Below are 18,724 nucleotides of genomic sequence, written 5' to 3'. Positions count from 1 at the left end.
AATTGTTAGCAGATTGCGATCAGAGCTGTCAGCTTTGAACGGGCTGGAGCAGGCAGCTCACAGCCAGCGAGCAGGTCCAGGGAAGCTGGAGCAGACTAGCAGGCTCTGCACAGTGGGGGCAGTGGGCACTAGGCATCAACAAAAATGGCAGCTGGTCTCTGGAGTCCAGCAGGCTGAGACTGCACTGACTCCCTGTAGCCAGCCAGTGACACCCCCACAAAGCCACCCCAACATAGCGCAGTGAGGAGGATTCAGCAGGAGCTGCAAAACAGCAGGGGCGGACGCACAGGCAGCCAGCCAGCCAGTTTTAAAAAGTAACTGTGTTATAAAAATGTTTTGATTAAAGTCAGCTCAGCATGTAGTGAGGAGAGCTGGTTGCATGTGCTGGCCGGTGAGGGGTGATGGGTGAGGCTGTGATCTGTGCTACTGGGTGAGGTGTGCTGTACTAAGGGGCAGGGGGGTTCTATGTGAAGGGTGGTGTGCCGGATGAGGATTGCTGTGTGGGAGAGGGGTGATGGGTGTTGTTGGCTGCCTCTGTGATATGTGCTTGATGGGTGATGGGTGCTATGCTGTGAGACAGGGAGAGGGGTGCTGGGTCAGAGGCGGAACTAGCGGCGGTGCAGCCGGTACATTGCACAGACCTGGGCCGGCCGCAATGAAGGGACCCGCAGCAGGCAGCAGTATAATAATGGGTCTGACTGATTCATTTTACGCCGTTCACCTCAGCACCGCAGGCTATAACAAAGGAGGATGTCTGGATAGTTGTATACTTTGTGCGTTTAGCGCGTCTTTCTTTAACAAAATAAAATAAGCCATAAACCAATGTGTTATTTTTGGTGTCTATTTATAAACAGTAAGTTTGGTGGTAGGATTATTTGCTAGGGGGCACCAACAAAAATCTTGCCTAGGGCATCAAATTGCTTAGGGCCGGCTCTGATGTAGATCCCTGTATGGGGTAGCGGTGGGTGTATCTAACCTGATTTATGATGAGAACATAATTATGCCTCCACGTTCTGTCATTTTGATTTCTACTACAGTACAATAAGTGACACCGGTGATTACTGGATATACCTGGTCTCACTAAGGGGCCTATTTATAAAGCCCTTCGGCCTCCATAATCATGGAACAGTAGTTTCCCCATGACTGTCACAAAGTTAAGGAACAAGCCTAATTAATTAAGCTTATAACACAGGAGATATCACAGATATCTTCTACATTACGGTCAATATTGTAGTCCAAAGCAGTACCCATTCAATGTATGGGCACATTGTGATTGTGCTATTTGCCAAGCTACAAAAATGAAAAATTTTAGGAGCCCTTATCATGTGGGTAGAGATCCTGAGTGTGAAGAAGGATGTAGATCCCTTTGCCCCCTCTGGAACCCACAGTGAGCATGTGCAGTAACACTGCCGGGACAGAATCCAGCAGTATAAACTTTATTACTGTTACTATTAGCAGCAAAAGTACAGGTTTCAGGCTTTGAGAAGGGCACTGATAAAAAAAAAAAAGAAGCCTGGTCAGGAATCTCCTTAAATTGCAGCAATAAAAAAAAATTTGAAGCACTTATCACTTTTTGGATAAATTGGACAGTTAAATGGACAATTACAACATAATTATCCATTCAGGCTATATCTAAAACTAGCAAGAAACATGTAACCAATTAAGGAAAATTCAGGCGCTAATTTGGGTCGTTGTGCTAAAGGAGCTACTAACAGCTGGAGTAGTCAGCTCCAGTAAACTACAAGAAACAAAGCTATATAAAATAGCAGCGCTGAGGTTACAATTAATATCTTGACGGATGTGCCAATCTGTTTAGTCATAATACATACATAGTAATAATTTTAGTTCAAAAAGTATTTAATAAAAATTATAATTAAAATTGATACACATACAAACACAAAAAAAATTTAGATATAAATTAGTATCAGCTGTGAACTTTCAGAACCCAAGGGTGGAAAAAATATATATGCAGATATAAAAGTCACTGTTGCTTGTTCCAATTAATAACACTGGGCCAAATTAAGACAGGATAGTTGGTACTTATAACTCCTTTTGGCGTGGGGGCATAATCCACAAAAACTGGGGCACCGCTTCAGGAGATTGTCCCGTAAATATAGGTGGAGGGTGGAAACAATACAATTGTAAATATTATGTCCTCACCAGTATTGCGATGTCCCTGTAGTAAAGCCTCATCCACTATTATCAGGTCCAGTGCTGGTTCAAGCAAATTCCACAGACGGAAAGGGAGTTCTTAGGATGAATAAGGGTGAACCACTGACGCGTTTCGCTGCTGCTTACGCAGCTTTGTCAAAGGTGGACAAAACTGGGTAAGACAGCAGCAAAACGCATCAAGAGTTCACCCTTATTCATCCTAAGAACCCCATTTCCATCTGTGGAAGTTGCTTGAACCAGCACTTGGACCCGCTTACAGTATTTTCAGTTTTAATTATAATTTTTATTAAATACTTTTTGAACTAAAATTATTACTATGTATGTATTATGACTAAACGGATTGGTGCATCAGTCAAGATAATTGTAACCTCAGCAATACTATTTTATATATATATATCTAAAACTACCAAGGCTAAAATAATCTAATAATGAACAAAGCTAAATAAAACAGGGCATTTTTGTCTTACCTGGTAAAATCCTATTTTCTGGATCCATGGTGGACACTGGGGACTATGGGTTATAGTGGAGCACTGAGGCTGGGCACCAAGTAGTTAACTCCAAAAGCTGCAGCACAGGCTCCGCCTCCCCTATAGCCCGCCTGAACCCTGGAGCTCAATTTGACTAAACAAGCCTCAAGGATAGAAACGGAGGAGAAGAAAACCAGCACATACATAAAAAAACAGGCACACCATGACACTGGCAGGGGGTGCCAGAATGAACAACCCCCTTAGCCAGCCAGGGGCGTGAGAGTGGGCGCCCAGTGTCCACCATGGATTCAGAACAAAGGATTTTACCAGGTAAGACTAAAATCCATTTTTTTCTTTCATGCCATGGTGGCCACTGGGGACTATGGTATGTCCCAAAGATGTCCCTTATGGCAGGGAACGCTCCTAAGCTGCAGAAAGAACCCTACGCCAAAAAGCCGCATCAGCCGTGGTGAAGATGTAAAATCTATCAAATTTAATGAAAGTATTAGCTGAAGACCATGTAGCAGCATGGCAGAGCTGCAGAGGCACCGCAACAAGCCGCCCACGAGGCTCCAATGTATCTAGTGGAATGAGCCCCGATGGAAGGAGAAGTCGTCTTCTGAGCCAAAAGATATACGCCTGACGAATAGTAAGGCGTATACAACGAGCCAAAGTCTGTTTAGAGGCTGGCCAGCCTCATTTATGGGCATCATAATCTGCCTTTCGGTGAAAATATACACGAAGAGCTCGGACCTCGTCAAACAACCACATGGAGGGGTCCGCGGTAGGAGAGCCAGAAACCGAAAGGGAGGGGAACCACAATCTCCTGGTTGATATGGAACCTGGAGACGACCTTCGGTAGGTAGTCAAGACGGGTGTGAAGGACAGCCTTGTCTGAACTGAAAATAATAAATGGTTAGTTATGAGAAACTCAGCGGGCAGAGGCGATTGCCAGTAAGAACACACAGTTTTCCAAGTAAGCCATCTGAGGTCAGTGGTCACTGATAAATAATGGTTCAAAAGGATAATTTTTGAGAATGTTCTAAACTAGGGTAAGGTCTCAAGGATGGACAGGAGGAACAAGGGGGGGTTGGATGTGAAGGACCCCCTGCAAAAAAGTCTGGATAGCAGGTGAGCGTGCCACCTTGTGCTGGAAAAGCACAGAAATTGCTGACACCTGTACCTTGAGGGACGCTAATAGAAGACCTAAGTCCAAGCCCGTTTGCAAAAAGGCCAAGCAAATGGATACAAACGACGAGTGGAACACCACTGGAAATAAGAGTTCCAAACTCTGTAATAAATTTTAACTGTAGAGGGCTTTCTAGCGAAAAGCATAATTTGGATAACAAAGTCCAAAAAACCCCTCGATCTTAAAATTTACTTCTCAACAGCCCCCCCGTCAAAGCTACGTGTGTCAAATGAGGGTGGAGACACGGGCCCTGGGAGAGCAGATCCGGCCTCAGAGGCAGACACCACAGATGTGCTATTATCAAGTTGTGAAGATCTGCATACCAGGCCCGCCTGGAGCAACTAGAATGGACGTGACTCTCTCTAGCCTCACCTTGCGAAGGACCCGCGGAAAGAGGGTGATTGGATTGAAGAAATACATCAACTGAAAAGGCCATGAAAAGCCCAAGGCATCCACCAAGAATGCTTTTGTGTCTGTGTGCGGGAGCCGTATCCAGGCAGCTTGTGGCTTGACGCCATGAGGTCGATTGAGGTTGAACCCTATCAACGAATGAGCATCTGGAACACTGCAGGGAGGAGGAACCACAAACCTGAGTGTGCCTCCGGTCTGCTGAGGAAATCTGCCTCCCAGTTCTGAATTCCCGGAATGTAAACCATGGAGAGCGATAGGAAGAAACCGCTCCGCCAACAGGAGAATGGGTGTCACTTCCCTCATGGCAGCGCTGCTTTTGGTGTCGCCTTGATGGTTGATATACGAGACTGTGGTCGCGTTGTCTGACTGAACCTTTACAGGCTTGAGCTGTAAGAGAGGCTTTGAAGGGACCACCGTCCTTGAAAGGAGTGGTTTCCCGTGACAGCTCCCCAGCCATGCAGGCTAGCATCTGTTATCATAAGAACCCAATCCTGGATTTGAAACGGGCAACCCCTGTTGAGTTGAGATGCATGGAGCGTATGTCACTGGGCAATACCATCGTGTGACAGAGGTGTATGGGGAACGATTCCACCTACATAGGAGCTCCAGCAGTAGTGGCCTGGAGTGGAATTCCGCATATTCCACCATGTTGAAACAAGAGACCATCTTGCTGAGAACGCTCTTACAAAGGCGAATAGACACCCAGCGCCGATTGAGAAACTACCGTATGAGATTCTGAAGGGAAATTAACTTGCTCCTGGGAAGAAAAGCCAAGGGCTTGTGAGTCCAACAGAGCCCCTAAATGAACATGCTCTGCGAAGGGGCGAGGGTGGACTTGAGCCAATTGATTATCCATCCATGAGAGTGCAGTAGGTCCAGGGTCAGATGGATGTGCTCCTTTAGCCTTTCCTGAAATTGAGGGATTGATTTTCGCTATTCTGCATATACGCAAGCAACGCAATTGCTAATATCAGCGGTGGTATGAAAATGTTTGCATTCGCATTGCGATTGCAGCCTAACATAAGTACGCCCACTTCCCGTTACTCACATCCGTATACTTTGGCAAAATAGCTAAACAATCGGAAATATCGAGTACCATCGGACCCATACGCACAGTTAAGGCAGGTCAGACCTCACTCAGGAATTTTTGGGGGAAAGGGGGCCAGGACTGCACACCCTAGCTCTTTCTAATGGGATGTGGTACCTAGCTGAGACTTAAATATTACAACATAGAAAAAAGAGAAACCAGATGCACCATACAACCATTAATAATTATGCATAATATGCATGGTTTTTGGCATAAATTTAGCCAATGTTATGAGCTTACCCACCATTGCCAAGGTAACCTCATCGGGTAAGTCCCTAACACTATGGGGGTTTATGTCTGGGGCGTGGGGCACCCCCAAACCACCTCAGCCAAACCACCTAAGGGCACCACTCAAAATAAAATAAAAAATAGCAGTGAAGTGCAGTGGCGTAACTAGGGCAGGGCGAGCGGGGTGCGTGCCCTGGGCGCCGTTGGACCGGCGGCGCGGGGGGGGCGCCGCCTGCCACGGTACCGGCCCGCCCGCCCTAGTTAGCCAGTGTAGCGCCGACCGCAATGAGCGCGGTCAGCGCTACACATTGACACAGGACCGGCGCTAGGCTTCCAGCGCCGGTCCTGTGCTTCACACCTGAGCCCGTTCCCTCCCCCTGAGCACTTGCCCAATAGCGCTAGGAGGCGGGCTCGGGCTGTGCATAACACACGCATCGCCGCCAGCGCTGGTGGCGATGCGTGTGTTAAACAGCAGCCAATGAGAGTCAAATAGACTCTCATTGACTGCTGCAGTGGGTAATGGGACTGACGTCATGACGTCTGTCCCATAATGCTGAGCGCGCCAGCCCGGGCGGGAGCAGCGTCGCGGACAGGAGCAGGAATTCAGGTAAGTATATTTTTATATATATATATATATATATTTTTTTTTTAACCTATCTGCACAACGGGGGAGGTGGGTGGCTACTACTGGGGGGACCTCTACTGGGGGAGGTGTGGCTACTACTGGGGGCGCCATTGGGAGGACCTCTACTGGGGGGGGGCTACTCTACTGGGGACTACTACTTGGGGGGAAATTACCACTGGGGGCATTATAAAAGGGGCCTATTACAAGAGGCACTGCACTCGGGGGACCACTACTGGGAGCAATAATAGGAAGGACCACTACAGGGGGCACTGGATAGGGGGGATCACTACAGGGTGCATGCATAAGGGGGCCACTACTGGGAAAACTGCATGGGTGGGACTACGGCTGGGGGCACTATATAAAGGGCACTGCATAGGGGGGGCTACTACTGGGGGCACCATATAAAGGGCACTGCATAAGGGGATACCACTACTGGGCACACTTCATTGTGGGGACTGCTACTGGGGGCACTGCATAAGGGGGAACACTACGTGGGGCACTGCATTTGTTGGGACCACTACTGGGGGTACTGAGTAAGGGGAACTAATTGGGGGCTGTATAAGGGGGACCACTACTGGGGATACTGTATAAGGGGCACTACTATGGGCCTGCATAAGAGGGACCACAACTGCATACTGGGGGTACTGTATAAGGGGTACTACTGGGGTTAAGGTGCATATGGATAGGAATGTTCAGTTAGAAAATAAAGGGGTGTGTCATGTTGACACGCCCCATTTTTAAGTGACCACACCCATTTTTGCCACGTGGCGAAGGCACATCGGGGGGGGAAGGGCTCCCTTTTCAAATTTGCCCTGGGCTCCAAATACCCTAGTTACACCACTGGTGAAGTGTGAAGTGTTAGGTAAGTGAAAGTGGCTGCTTAGTGTTGAAAGTGTTAGAAAAAATGAAAAAAAAATTGTGTGAAAATGTAACATAAACAAGAAAACAAACATAGTGATATAAAGTGTTCAAAATAAGTGTTAAGTGGCGATGCCCCAAAGAAGTCCAGCCAGAGCAGTTCAAGGAGCCCCACACACCAAAATTCACCCCATAACTGACTTGCTACATAGTAATAAATGCATGTGGGTCTTACCTGTAGCTTTGTTATACAGACTGTGCAGTCAGTAAATGATGGGTCCCTAAGTAAAAACATTGGAGGCTGGCAGCCTTTGGACCTGCTGATGAAAGGAGCGAAATGAAGACTCTTTGCTCCTTGGAGCTGCAGGGCAGGAAAGCCATCTTTGAGGCTGCTACAGTTGCGACAATTTTATCAAGCTCTGGCCCAAAGAGAACGTCCCCTGAAAACAGAAGGGCTTTTAGGGCTTTTTTGGAATAATTATCGGCACACCAAGACCAGAGCCATAATGATCGCCAAGCAGATATAGAAACAGCTAAAATCTTTGAGGCTATGGTGCCATAGGCAAGGGCCGCCTCCGCTAACTATGTACTGGCCTCTCTCATATTGTCGACAATAGAAAGGAGATCAGTCTGATGAGAACTAGAATGGAGGCCCTCGTCTAAAGAGTCTGCCCAGTTACCAATGGCCGAAGCCAAAGCTGGGCTAATGGATGCCCCTGCATTAGCATAAACAGACTTTATAGACTGCTGCAATTTTCTATCCATCGGGTTCTTTAGGGATGCCGCGTCCGGAATAGGAAGAGTAGTGGACTTCACCAACCTTGCAAAATGTGCGTTAACTGGAGGCGGGGTCTCCCACTTCTTTCGGTCTTCCTCCGAGAGTGGATAGAAAGAGGAGATGCGCTTGGAAACCAAGAACCTTTTGTTCGGGTGTGACCAGGTCTCCTTTAGAAGGTTCTCCAATTGCAAAGAAAGTGGATCATTCTTCTTTTCCTTTAGAGTGATGCCTCCGATGCAGAGATAGGGCCTGAGTCCTTGATCTGTAGAACTGATCTGACCACCCTATCTAGAGCATCAATCGTGCTCTGTCATGTGTTCTTGCGTTCTTGCTGTATAGGGGAAGTATCAACGTCAGACGTCTGGGAAAAACCTCTCCCTCAGAAAATTCATCTGAGATGGAGTCCTTTGTAAGGGAGTGTGCAGACTTGCCCCGTCTCCGGGATGCGCGTGAGGCCGAAGGTCTAATAACTGTTGTATGTCACTAGACACCTGAATCGGACCGTAGACTGACAAAAAAAAGGCCCTGGACCCAAGCCGGTTCGGAGGGAGGCAGTGGTATGGAGTCCAACTGTGGGTTGACCGCTAATTGGTCAGGTGTGGTAACTGAAGGCTGTGGAAACCGAGAATCTGCCAGCTGTGAAGCTAAGTCTTTAATGGCAAGGTATAGTGAAGAAGCTTGTTCGGGTTCCTGTTAGGTTGCAATCTCAGAGGCAGACCCACTTGTGGTTGAACAGAGCAGAGGTCACACAGGCCAGCATGATTTTGCACAGCAGAGGAATAATTTTCCTTGCAAGAAGTACATATATAGGCATGAAGCACAGGAGCCCCACTCTCCTTTTGGGAGGATTTGGCCGAGGATCCCTTAGCAGACATAGCTAAACTTAGAAGGGAAATACTTCAACACTGAGTAAATAAACAAGGTTGAGAGTAAGGGAAAGAGCACTGGACATAGGGCCTGATTCAGACCCGCTCGCGAGCGCTATGCACTCGCAAGCGGGTCGATGGTGGCCCAGTGCGCATGCGCACGATGGAGCCGGCTCCGTCGTGCGCATGCGCGAGACCCGGATAGCGATGGGCAAGCCGTCGCTCCCGGTCTCATACAAAAGGGGGCATGCTGTCGATGTTGAGTGATAGCATGCCCCCTTTGGTGGGCGGGCCGGAGGCGTGGCTGCCCAGACAGAGGCGTTCCCATGGGAACGCCTACCGTTTGGGGCCGGCCCCACTGACATCACAAGTGATGTCAGTGGGAGTGCTATGTTAGAGCCGAAAGAACTCTAGGGCTTGCGGCAACGAGACCCTACCACAAGGGTCTTGTCGCAAGCACGATGGTCACGATGGTCTTGACCATCGCGACCATCTTCCTGGCCGCTCGCTATAGCTGTGGGTGGCCACCCACAGTTATGCGAGCGGCCAGCAGGCCGCTCTAAAAAAACAGAAGGATGGCCCTGATTCAGAGCGAGCACTCTGTCAGAGCGACCGGCTCTGAATCAGGGCCATAGACCACAAATAATAAATATGTGGACTAAGCACTTGTTGTCTGTACACTATGCCCTAAGTAGTGTAGATGATTTACTGCAGAATAAGCAGGAAAATACTGAATAATCACTACTGGGAATCTACAGAATGATACTATAAGGCAGCACAATGCTAAGCTGCTGAAACTACAGTATAAACTCTAATTAGGAAGAATAATATATATATATATATATATATATATATTATACTATAAAGTTAAACACAATACACACAGAGAAGAAAAATGCACACAGGTCCCATCAATCAACCTAGAGGTGGAGAAGGAAACACATATAACCTGATAGCAGGGCAGTGAGGTGTAGAGGAGGCAGCAGACCACTCTCCTTGTAGGCAGGCTCAATATCAATAAAATGGCCACCAAACTCCAACTAGAGGGAGGGGAGATGAGCCTCTTGGCGGGATCCCAGAACAGGGCCAGCCAAGAGCAGTGGGGTCGGAGAGACAGTAACCGCTCCACCCCCTCCTGAAAATCTCTCAGGGATCTGCTACCCAAAATAGCCACCCTGTTCCTAATGGTCTAGTGGTGGCACAGAGTAGACTGTGCCCCGCTGTCCAGGATTGCCGCCTACTGCCTCCACCCGGCGGCGGTGTTGACGCTATAGCGCCGGCTCCTGATTACCGCTTATCTGTCCCCCAAAGCGGCCGCGGCTTTCTGGTGTGCAGAAGAGATAGTTGGTGTGCCTGGTCGTGAGGTTAGCGCGCCAGGGTGGACTCCATAGTGGTCAACTGTAGCACTAGCAAGCACCGCTGACCGCAGAAAGTGAAAATAAATATTTAAAGAAGGAAATAATCGGGGGTGGAAACAGCCCCAATACTAACATGCTCTATCCTTGCAGGCACCAAGAAAAAACTGAGCTCCAGGCGGGCTATAGGGGAGGCGGAGCCTGTGCTTCAGCTTTTGAAGTTAACTTCTTGGTGCCTAGCCTCAATGCTCCACTATAACCCATAGTCCCCAGTGTTAGCTGTACAGGAGCAGCCTATGAAGAAGACTCAAGGGAAGTTCAATGCAGTAAGCAAAGAGTTGGAGTGAGGAAACTTTCTTCCAATAAAGTTATGCCTTATAAGTAAGTGAATTAATCCAACAAGAAAGCTCTCAGTAGCCCAATCTCTGCATTTTTTATATTTAACTTGAAAATTGTATTAGAAATGTTGAAAATATAGCTTACATAGGCATTTTTTATTCTTGAGAGTATTGCGCTGGGCTTTGACAATCTGTAGCACAGCACCATACCCCCAGCCAACTACAAACATGGTGGGGCATCAGCTGTCAGCTTCACTGGCAAGAATCTACTAGCTGCTGTTACTTCATGTCATCGGACGGTGCTCAGTATGAAGACAGCACAATTATCAAATACAAAAAGGAATTAATGACAGTATTTCGCTCTACCAGTTTTATTTGTGCCCCCTACATTCTGGTGCCCTATGTAATCTTCCTAGGTTAATGGCCCCTTGAAAATAGTACAGAAAATGTTCTTAAGGAACAAAAAAGACTCTGAATATATAAAACTAAATAGTGAATTGTTGTACTCTAAGATTTTCTTTTCAGTCTACGGTGAAAGAAAAATATTTAATTACAAGCGCAACATTTCTTTTTCTATTAAAAGGGTTTGAATAAGTATGGATAAAACTCAATACAAATCAAGGTTCATTTACAACTTTAAATAAAGGCAACTTCCTTCAACAACATTTTTAGCTAAACCCAACCTGGGCTGGTCACATTCCATCATCAGTATCAGTAATTATACAGGTCTGCGATGGAAAATAGTTAAAAAGATTTTCACACTTTTCCATAAATTTTTGAGTGCTGATTTCAATAAAAATAATTCTTATATACAGTATAAGCATATTATTTGACATTTTGCTCCTTTGTTTATAGAACTTAGTAAGATTACATAAATAACATCTGCTATAAAATAAAGATTATTTTGGAACAAACACTGTATCGAAAAGTAAGCAGGGTTGATTGGAAACCTGGATACAAAAATGTTATCCAGTAAAGTTTGGTTAATACCAAAATGTTTTTCTATTCCATTGTCACATTAAATTAAGACTTATGATGCAATTAGTACAAGCTTTACCAAAAGAAGAAAGTGTTCTAAGTACTGTATCTGTGTTTCTGGGACTGTCAGATGCCAAATTGAAAGAAGGCATTTTTTGTTGGACCAGACATTCAAAAACTCCTAACAGGCAATGGAAGGTGGAAGGTGTTGGCCAAGGTCACATATTTGCCATGCTACGGCCCTGAATATTCTGATCCTTCCCTGGTGGCTAAGAACTTGCTATATTTCACTTTGCACATGCATGGCCTTACCAGTCTAAACACGGATATAAAGTAATGTTACTAGCTATCACTTACTCATTGCTGGGATACACTCTTCTTGGAGCCCATGTCCCAGAAAATCCCCCTTGATATATTGCCTTAAAAATCCATTCCAAATCACTGCAATATGCAGCAAAATGGAATGTTAATTTTTGGGCTACATCGCAAATTTAGCTAAATAGGCCACTTAATACCCTGGAAAAACAATATCTACTAGAAGAAGGACATATGCTATAATAATTGGACATGAGCTGTATAAAATCTTCATCTTCCAAATGAAGCTTTGATGCCTATGGGACTAAAGTAACTGTAAGCAGATTTGGGTGTATTCTCATTTTAATAAAAAAATAATATTTTTTCCTCTGGAGATGATGTGAAACAAAGGATGAGGCAAAATGAAATGCAAAGCCCCAGCTTATGGTAGCAGATTTGTACACTGTACAGTCAAAAATGTATTGATTTACACAGTATATAAACAACAAGGCTACGATTATAAGAAACCATCCAAGTTTGATTAAAGCTGCAGAAACATAGCAGCCCTCAGTCATGTATAGCTAAGAGGGGGGGGTGTTATTCAGAGCCATATTTCAGATAATTAGAGGCACTGTACAATATAGTATACCCTGATAGTGACTTCCGACACAGTTCCAGCTGTTCGTGTAGGTGAGGCAACAGTTGCTGCAAGATCTCATCCCCAACACAGCACTGAATGACGCTGTTCTTCTCATGAGCACGCTGAATTATTTTCACCCAGGTTTTATCTATTTTCTGGAAATGTTTGGCTTGCTAGATGTAAACATAAAACAACTTTATTGGTATTCTAATTACTTGGTATCGATACTTAAACAATACTAAAACACACACACACAAAACACACACACACACAAAACACACACTACCTGAAGTAACTGTTTTGATATATCCCCAGCAACAAGAACAGCTTCAAGGTAAACCCAGAGATTCTGAACCACCAGCCACTCTTGTATGACAGTAGACGAAGTGCTGAGCTTATGGATCCAGCTCTGAATTGCAGCTTTAAAAGGTACATTATACCTAGAAAACAAGAGTTACATTAAATACAGGATTGTAGACTTGTTTTAAATGATTGTAGATGTCTCTCAAATTAAAAGTTCTATAATGTGCAACAAAAACCTCTGTATGCAGTAACTCACATAAAGAAGTACAGCACACATGGGGAGGCTATAGAGGCACACATAGGGAGGTGGGTAGATATGGGGAAGAAGGTTGAGGCACACGTGGGAAGGGGCAGAGGCACATCAGCATTGTCAGGCCCATCTATTTCACCAGGCTCCTCATAAGTTTAGCTCCTCCTCCCCCACCCAAACCCCTCTGATGATGGCCCTGTTTGAATTACAACTACTGCTCCCATCAGATGCTGTTTTAGTGATTGCCTCAGCACAGTTTTGAAAATTTATACTGGGTAAGTTACAACTACTGCTATACTAAGAGCAATTTATCTAAAGGAAGTTAGGAATGTATTGTGAATCTGTGTTGGCCTCCCCCCTTCTCACAAATTGTTTATCTTAGACTTTATTGCATCCCAATTTAGTGTGTGTTAGAGCTTTCGGGGTGGGGTCCCAATCAGTGAGCACAGAGACACATGTTTGTAACTTTAGATATTACTGCTCACTAAGGCTGCATAGCCAGTGGCTGCCATAGTCTGTGTTCAGATTATAAGTGTAAATACAATTTGATAACTTATTCGGAGTTACGCCGGAGTTAAACTGGAGGAAAGCTGAGGGAAAAGAAACTCAAAACCAGATCACTTTCTAAACAACAACAAGCAACATACTTATGTGAATGAACAAAATCAACACTCACTGCTCTGACACTGCAAATACTCCCCTATCTGTGTACTGCTCTTGTTGATTGATCTTTGTTGATCAGAACACTTCGGACTGGATCAGCTCGGGTACATTGTAATTTTGTCCTCATTCAATTTGTATTGCCTTTTCCAATTGTGTCACATCTATCCACTTTAATCATTTGTTTAAAAACTAATTCCTGCACCCACTACTCACACACCTCTCCTTTATATATCACTTTTGGAGCTGCGCTCATACATTAGCAGCACTGTTCTTTACATGTATTTTTGAACATTTAACAACTTTAATCCACACTGACTCTATATCTCACAGCCTCCACTCCAGTTTACATCTCAATTATTACCTTGTCCACAGCATGAACACCCTTACTTCACACAACCCCCATATTCTATGTCCACATAATCCTCTACTTTATCCATCCCTCTCCTCCCCCTCCTGTTTCCTCCACTTGCTGTTCTTGCTTTTTTTCTCTCATCAGTCTGCTTCCAACCCGCTGCTTCTTTCCCCCACCTCTCCTATCCCTCCACTCTCAACCACCTCCCTCCATGGTCTTGTTACCCCACCACTAAGCCCCATTCCCTCCTCGTTCTGTCTGTCACCTCCAGGGCTGCAAAGAGAAATTCTGGGCCCGGGTACTGCAACATCCTGTGGGACCACATCATGTATGGCTGCACCCATTTGTGAGTGGGTCTAGCATGTGAGATGCACCCACTCACAGGAGCATGGCATAGCACCCAGCAGCTGGGACTAAAGTAGTCACTTCTGTATTAGGATGGCGGGACAGTCCCATAATAGCTGCATTTCTTGTCAGGCTGTATATAGATGCTAAAATGTAACACACAACAATTAAAGTGCTACTACTTTACTTTGTACATCTCTCATGTAAATAACACAAACAATCTATTTTCTGTCATAGAGATAGATGTATGAAGGACTTAATTTTTACATAACATCAGGTCATCTTATACACACACATTCCGCAGCACATATCCTAACCCACTGCTCCATGCTCCTTTCTCACTATCTACCCCTCTGTGTCGCCCCCTGTCTGTCTGCCCTTCCCCTTTAGAATGTAAGCTCTCACGAGCAGGGCCCTCATCCCTCACGTGCTTCTCCTCCCCCTACTTATAGTATCATTTACTCCTAACTCCCCACAATGGCACCTAACACCTGGTTGTTCTTGTCCTGCATTGTTTTGTATTACTATTAACTGTTTTTCTTGTGTGCTCATTTATGTACTGTGTAAGGCGCTGCGGAACCTTTGTGGCGCCATATAAATAAAGGATAATAATAATAATTAGCTAAAATGGGACACCGTTATGGCCAGGTTGCAGATCTTTTTACCATTTTACACCTATACAGGGTAGGTTACAACCAGTAGTATTATTGGTGAAGTTATTTCTCTATCTAAGCGTACTGGGGCTGTTGCTGAGTCAGAAGTAAATCAGACGTACATTAATCAAATGAGGGATATATAATGTAAGACCAAGGGCATTTTTGCTTAATACATTATTGTGACTGGTTAGATAGATGCAACAACTATACATGTTACACAGGTATATATGTATTGGAAAATATACAGAACAGGAAATTGGGTTTATCAGGGGCAAATTTCATCATCTTAGACCTGTACATGGAAATACTGTGGGAAATAACAGACAACTACTGTACTTGGTATGTATTACCTGTTATTAAATAATGAATTTAGAACCATCAGACTGTCTTCCATCATAGTTATCATGGCTTCAGCCTCCACCCTGTTTATCAGTAGCTCACCTCTGCTTTTAAAAGCAGAAAAATTTAGAAACTGGTTGCTCCAAACATCTATCACCTGGGCCAGTTTTCCTTCGATGTCCATCTCTTTAACCGATGATATGCAAATATCCTGCATCATTAGTTCACAACAAAGACAGATTATTTATTACACATCAGAGATCAATTTGTTGTCACAGCATATGAGCACCTCTCTAAGAGTAGGATAGATATTTAGGAATTTCCAGGATTTAGGATAATATTATTATTATTAGAGTATATAGATACTGCATGAGATTTGCCACAGATTACTAACTTTATAGGTCACCAATTCAACCAGTCAGGTTTCCACAACAAACTATCCAGGAAAAGGAGAGTTATGGTAGACTTACCTTTGTTAACTCTCTGTCTTCGAAGATCATAGGGTCCACAGGTGAGACAATGAGAGTGTAGGTGGTTGTTAGGAGGACTGGACACCAACAGTTAAAGATTTTCTGTTCCAGGATGCTCTGGTCCTACCCCTCTATACCGCACCCACAGCCTGAAGGCAACTCAATTTTGTCAACAAGCTCAAGGCAGGAGCAAGATAGGAGAGAAGGAAGACTGGTACACTTAAGAATCACACTCTCACACAACAGAGAAGGAAACCGATGACCAAGAGAAGAAACCCAGAGGAGCCAGGTGCATCAGGGCGGGTGCCCTGTGGACCCTATGGACTTAGAAGAAAAAGAGTTAACAAAGGAAATTCTACCATAACTCTCCTACTCTTCTTCAGGGTCCATTGGGCACCACAGACAATGGGGATGTCCCAAAGCAGTTGTTTAAGGGTGGGGACGCTCCTGAGCTGAATCCGATGTCCAAAGGAAGCATCCTGAGAGGCAAATGTATTAAAGGCATAGCACCTAAGAAAGGTGTGGACAGAGGGTCTCATTCAGACCCGCTCGCAAGTGGGTTGATGTTGAGGCCCTGCGCACGCGCAGCGGCCGCACTGCGCGTGTGCAAGGCCCGGAGCGAGAGAGAAATTCTCTCGCTCCGGGACTCACTACAAAAGGGGCTGCTGTCGGTGATGATCGACAGCTCACCCCGTTTTGTGGGCGGGGCAGGCCCACTGACATCACTCGTGATGTCAGTGGTGAGCTTCCAGCTCTAATAGAGCCAAAAGCTCACTGGGGCTTGCGGTAGACGAGACCCTACCACAAGGGTCTCGTCGCAAGCCCCGATGGTCGCGATGGTCTTGACCATCGCAACCAACCTGGCCGCTCGCTGAAGCTGTGGGTGGTCACCCACAGCCCAGCAAGCGGCCAGGAGGCCGGGTCAGAAAATAGATGCGGCCGCCCTCATTCAGAGCGAGCGCTCGCATTTTGCGATCGCCTCTGAATGAGGTCCAGAAGACCACGTGGCCGCCTTGCATAGTTGTTCGGTAGACGCGCCACGGTGGGCTGCCCACGAGAGACCCACAGAGCAAGTAGAATGAGCAGATACTGTATCCGGCACAGGAAGGCCAGTCTGAGTGTAAGCCTGTGAAATAGTAATGCGAAGCCACCAGGCCAGAGTCTGTTTGTTAGTTGGCCAGCCCTTCTTGTGGAATCCATATAGGACAAAGAGGGAATTCGTTTTCCTGATGGAACCAGTACGGTCCACGTGCATCCTCAGAGCACGGACCACTTCTAAGGAGCCTCTCCTGCTGAGAGGTCTGGTGATTGGAAGGCTGGAACTACAATTTCCTCATTAATGTAGAAACGAGAGACCACCTTGGGAAAGAAGCCAGGGTGAGTTTGAAGAACAGCCCTGTCCTGATGAAAGATTAGAAATGGAGAGCGCCCCCAAATCTGACAACCTATGGGCAGATGCGATAGCCAGGAGAAAAAGAGCCTTTGCAGTGAGCCATTTGACAACTACTGAGTCCAGGGGTTCAAACGGAGACCCCTGAAGTGCATGGACATGGAGAACCACTGACAAATCCCACAGAGACACAGGAGGGACATAGGGAGGTTGTATACAGAGGACACCCTGAAGGAAGGTGTGAACATCCGGCAATTCTGCGCTGGAACCAGATAGACAGAGCAAAGATGTGCACCTTCAGAGAGGCCAGGCGGAGTCCAAGATCCAATCCAGCTTGAAGAAATGCAAGGATCCAGGAAACCCAAAAAACCTGAGTATGTATGCCACACCCGGTGATACAGTAGATGCGGACAGAGGCCGGCTTCTGCGCTCTGAGCATGGTCTGGACCACGGAGAGAGAAAACCCTTTGGATCTTAGGAGGGATGTCTCAAGAGCCAAGCCGTCAAGGACAGATAGGCCAGGTCGGGATGTAGACAGGGACCCTGAGACAACAGGTCCAGCCATTGAGGAAGTTGGAGAGGAGCGTGTATGGAGAGACTTTGAAGATTGAAGTACCAATGGCGTCTGGGCCAAGCCAGAGCTACCAACAGAACCGTGCCCCCTTCTTGCTTGAATTTCTGAAGGACCTGAGGAAGAAGGGAGACTGGAGGGAAGAGGTACGTCTAATGGAAGCTCAACTTCACTGACAAGGCATCCATGAAGGCTGCTTCGGGGTCCCTTGTCCTGGACCCATACACTGGAAGCTTGTGGTTGTGTTGTGAGACCATGAGGTCCATGTCCGGTAGACCCCATTTGTCCACCAGGAGCTGAAAGACCTCTGGGTGTAGAGACCACTTCCTGGGATGTACGCCGTGATGGCTGAGGAAATCGGTTTCCCAATTGAGAATCCCCGGGATGAACACAGCGGAGATGGCATTCGGCCCACGTGAGAATGCGAGCCACTTCTGCCATTGCCGCCCGACTGAGAGTGCCACCCTTGTGATTGAGGTAGGCCACCGCCATTGCTTTGTCGGACTGTACTTTTACTAGCCTGCCCTGAAAAATGTCCTGAGCCAGAGTGAGGGCTCTGTAGATGACTCGGAGCCCCAGGATGTTGATTGGTAGGCCCCCTCAGTGGGAGTCCAACAACCCTGGAAGGAGTGCTGGCCGTTCACTGCGCCCCGCCTGCAGAGGCTTGCGTCCGTGGTGAGGAGCACCCAATCCGGGATCCAGAAGGGGCGACCCTTGTTTAGGTGGGATATCTGTAACCACCAGGAGAGGGATAGACAAACTTCCGGAGAGAGAACCATCCTCTGGGATCAGATCACATGGGAAAGCCCATTCCACCTGAAGGGGTTTAGGTGTTGTAGGGGCCTGGAGTGGAACTGAGCGAACTTCACCATGTCAAAGGTGGATACCATGGACCCTAAGGTCTGCATTGCTGAGTGAATTGACACTTGGCGAGTGTGGAGTAACCTGCACACTCGTTGCTGCAGTGTGGAGATCTTGTCTGCTGTCAGGAAGCTTTTCTGAACTTGAGAATCCAGAAGGGTTCTCAGATGTACCATCCTTTGAGAAGGGGTCAGGGAAGACTTTTTCCAGTTGGTCAACCAGCTGTGTTTTTGTAGAA

General features: G+C 46.4%; 1 protein-coding gene across 1 annotated transcript in view; it reads right to left on the bottom strand.

Annotated features, from left to right (window-relative positions):
- DNAH8 (dynein axonemal heavy chain 8) overlaps positions 1-18,724 on the bottom strand; it is a 521,770-nt gene that overhangs the window by 203,676 nt on the left and 299,370 nt on the right. The window contains exons 35-37 of the mRNA XM_088445337.1: positions 15,206-15,405; positions 12,573-12,726; positions 12,296-12,459 (exon numbers count right to left, since the gene is read on the bottom strand). Coding sequence (XP_088301463.1) covers positions 12,296-12,459; positions 12,573-12,726; positions 15,206-15,405 — 518 coding nt within the window. The remainder of the gene's footprint in view (positions 1-12,295; positions 12,460-12,572; positions 12,727-15,205; positions 15,406-18,724) is intronic.

This window comes from Taudactylus pleione, unplaced genomic scaffold (assembly GCF_031769625.1).
Source record: "Taudactylus pleione unplaced genomic scaffold, aTauple2 ptg000378l, whole genome shotgun sequence".
NCBI lineage: Eukaryota > Metazoa > Chordata > Amphibia > Anura > Myobatrachidae > Taudactylus > Taudactylus pleione.
The sequence above is the reverse complement of the archived record's forward strand: the minus strand, read 5'-3'. Positions and strand labels throughout refer to the sequence as shown.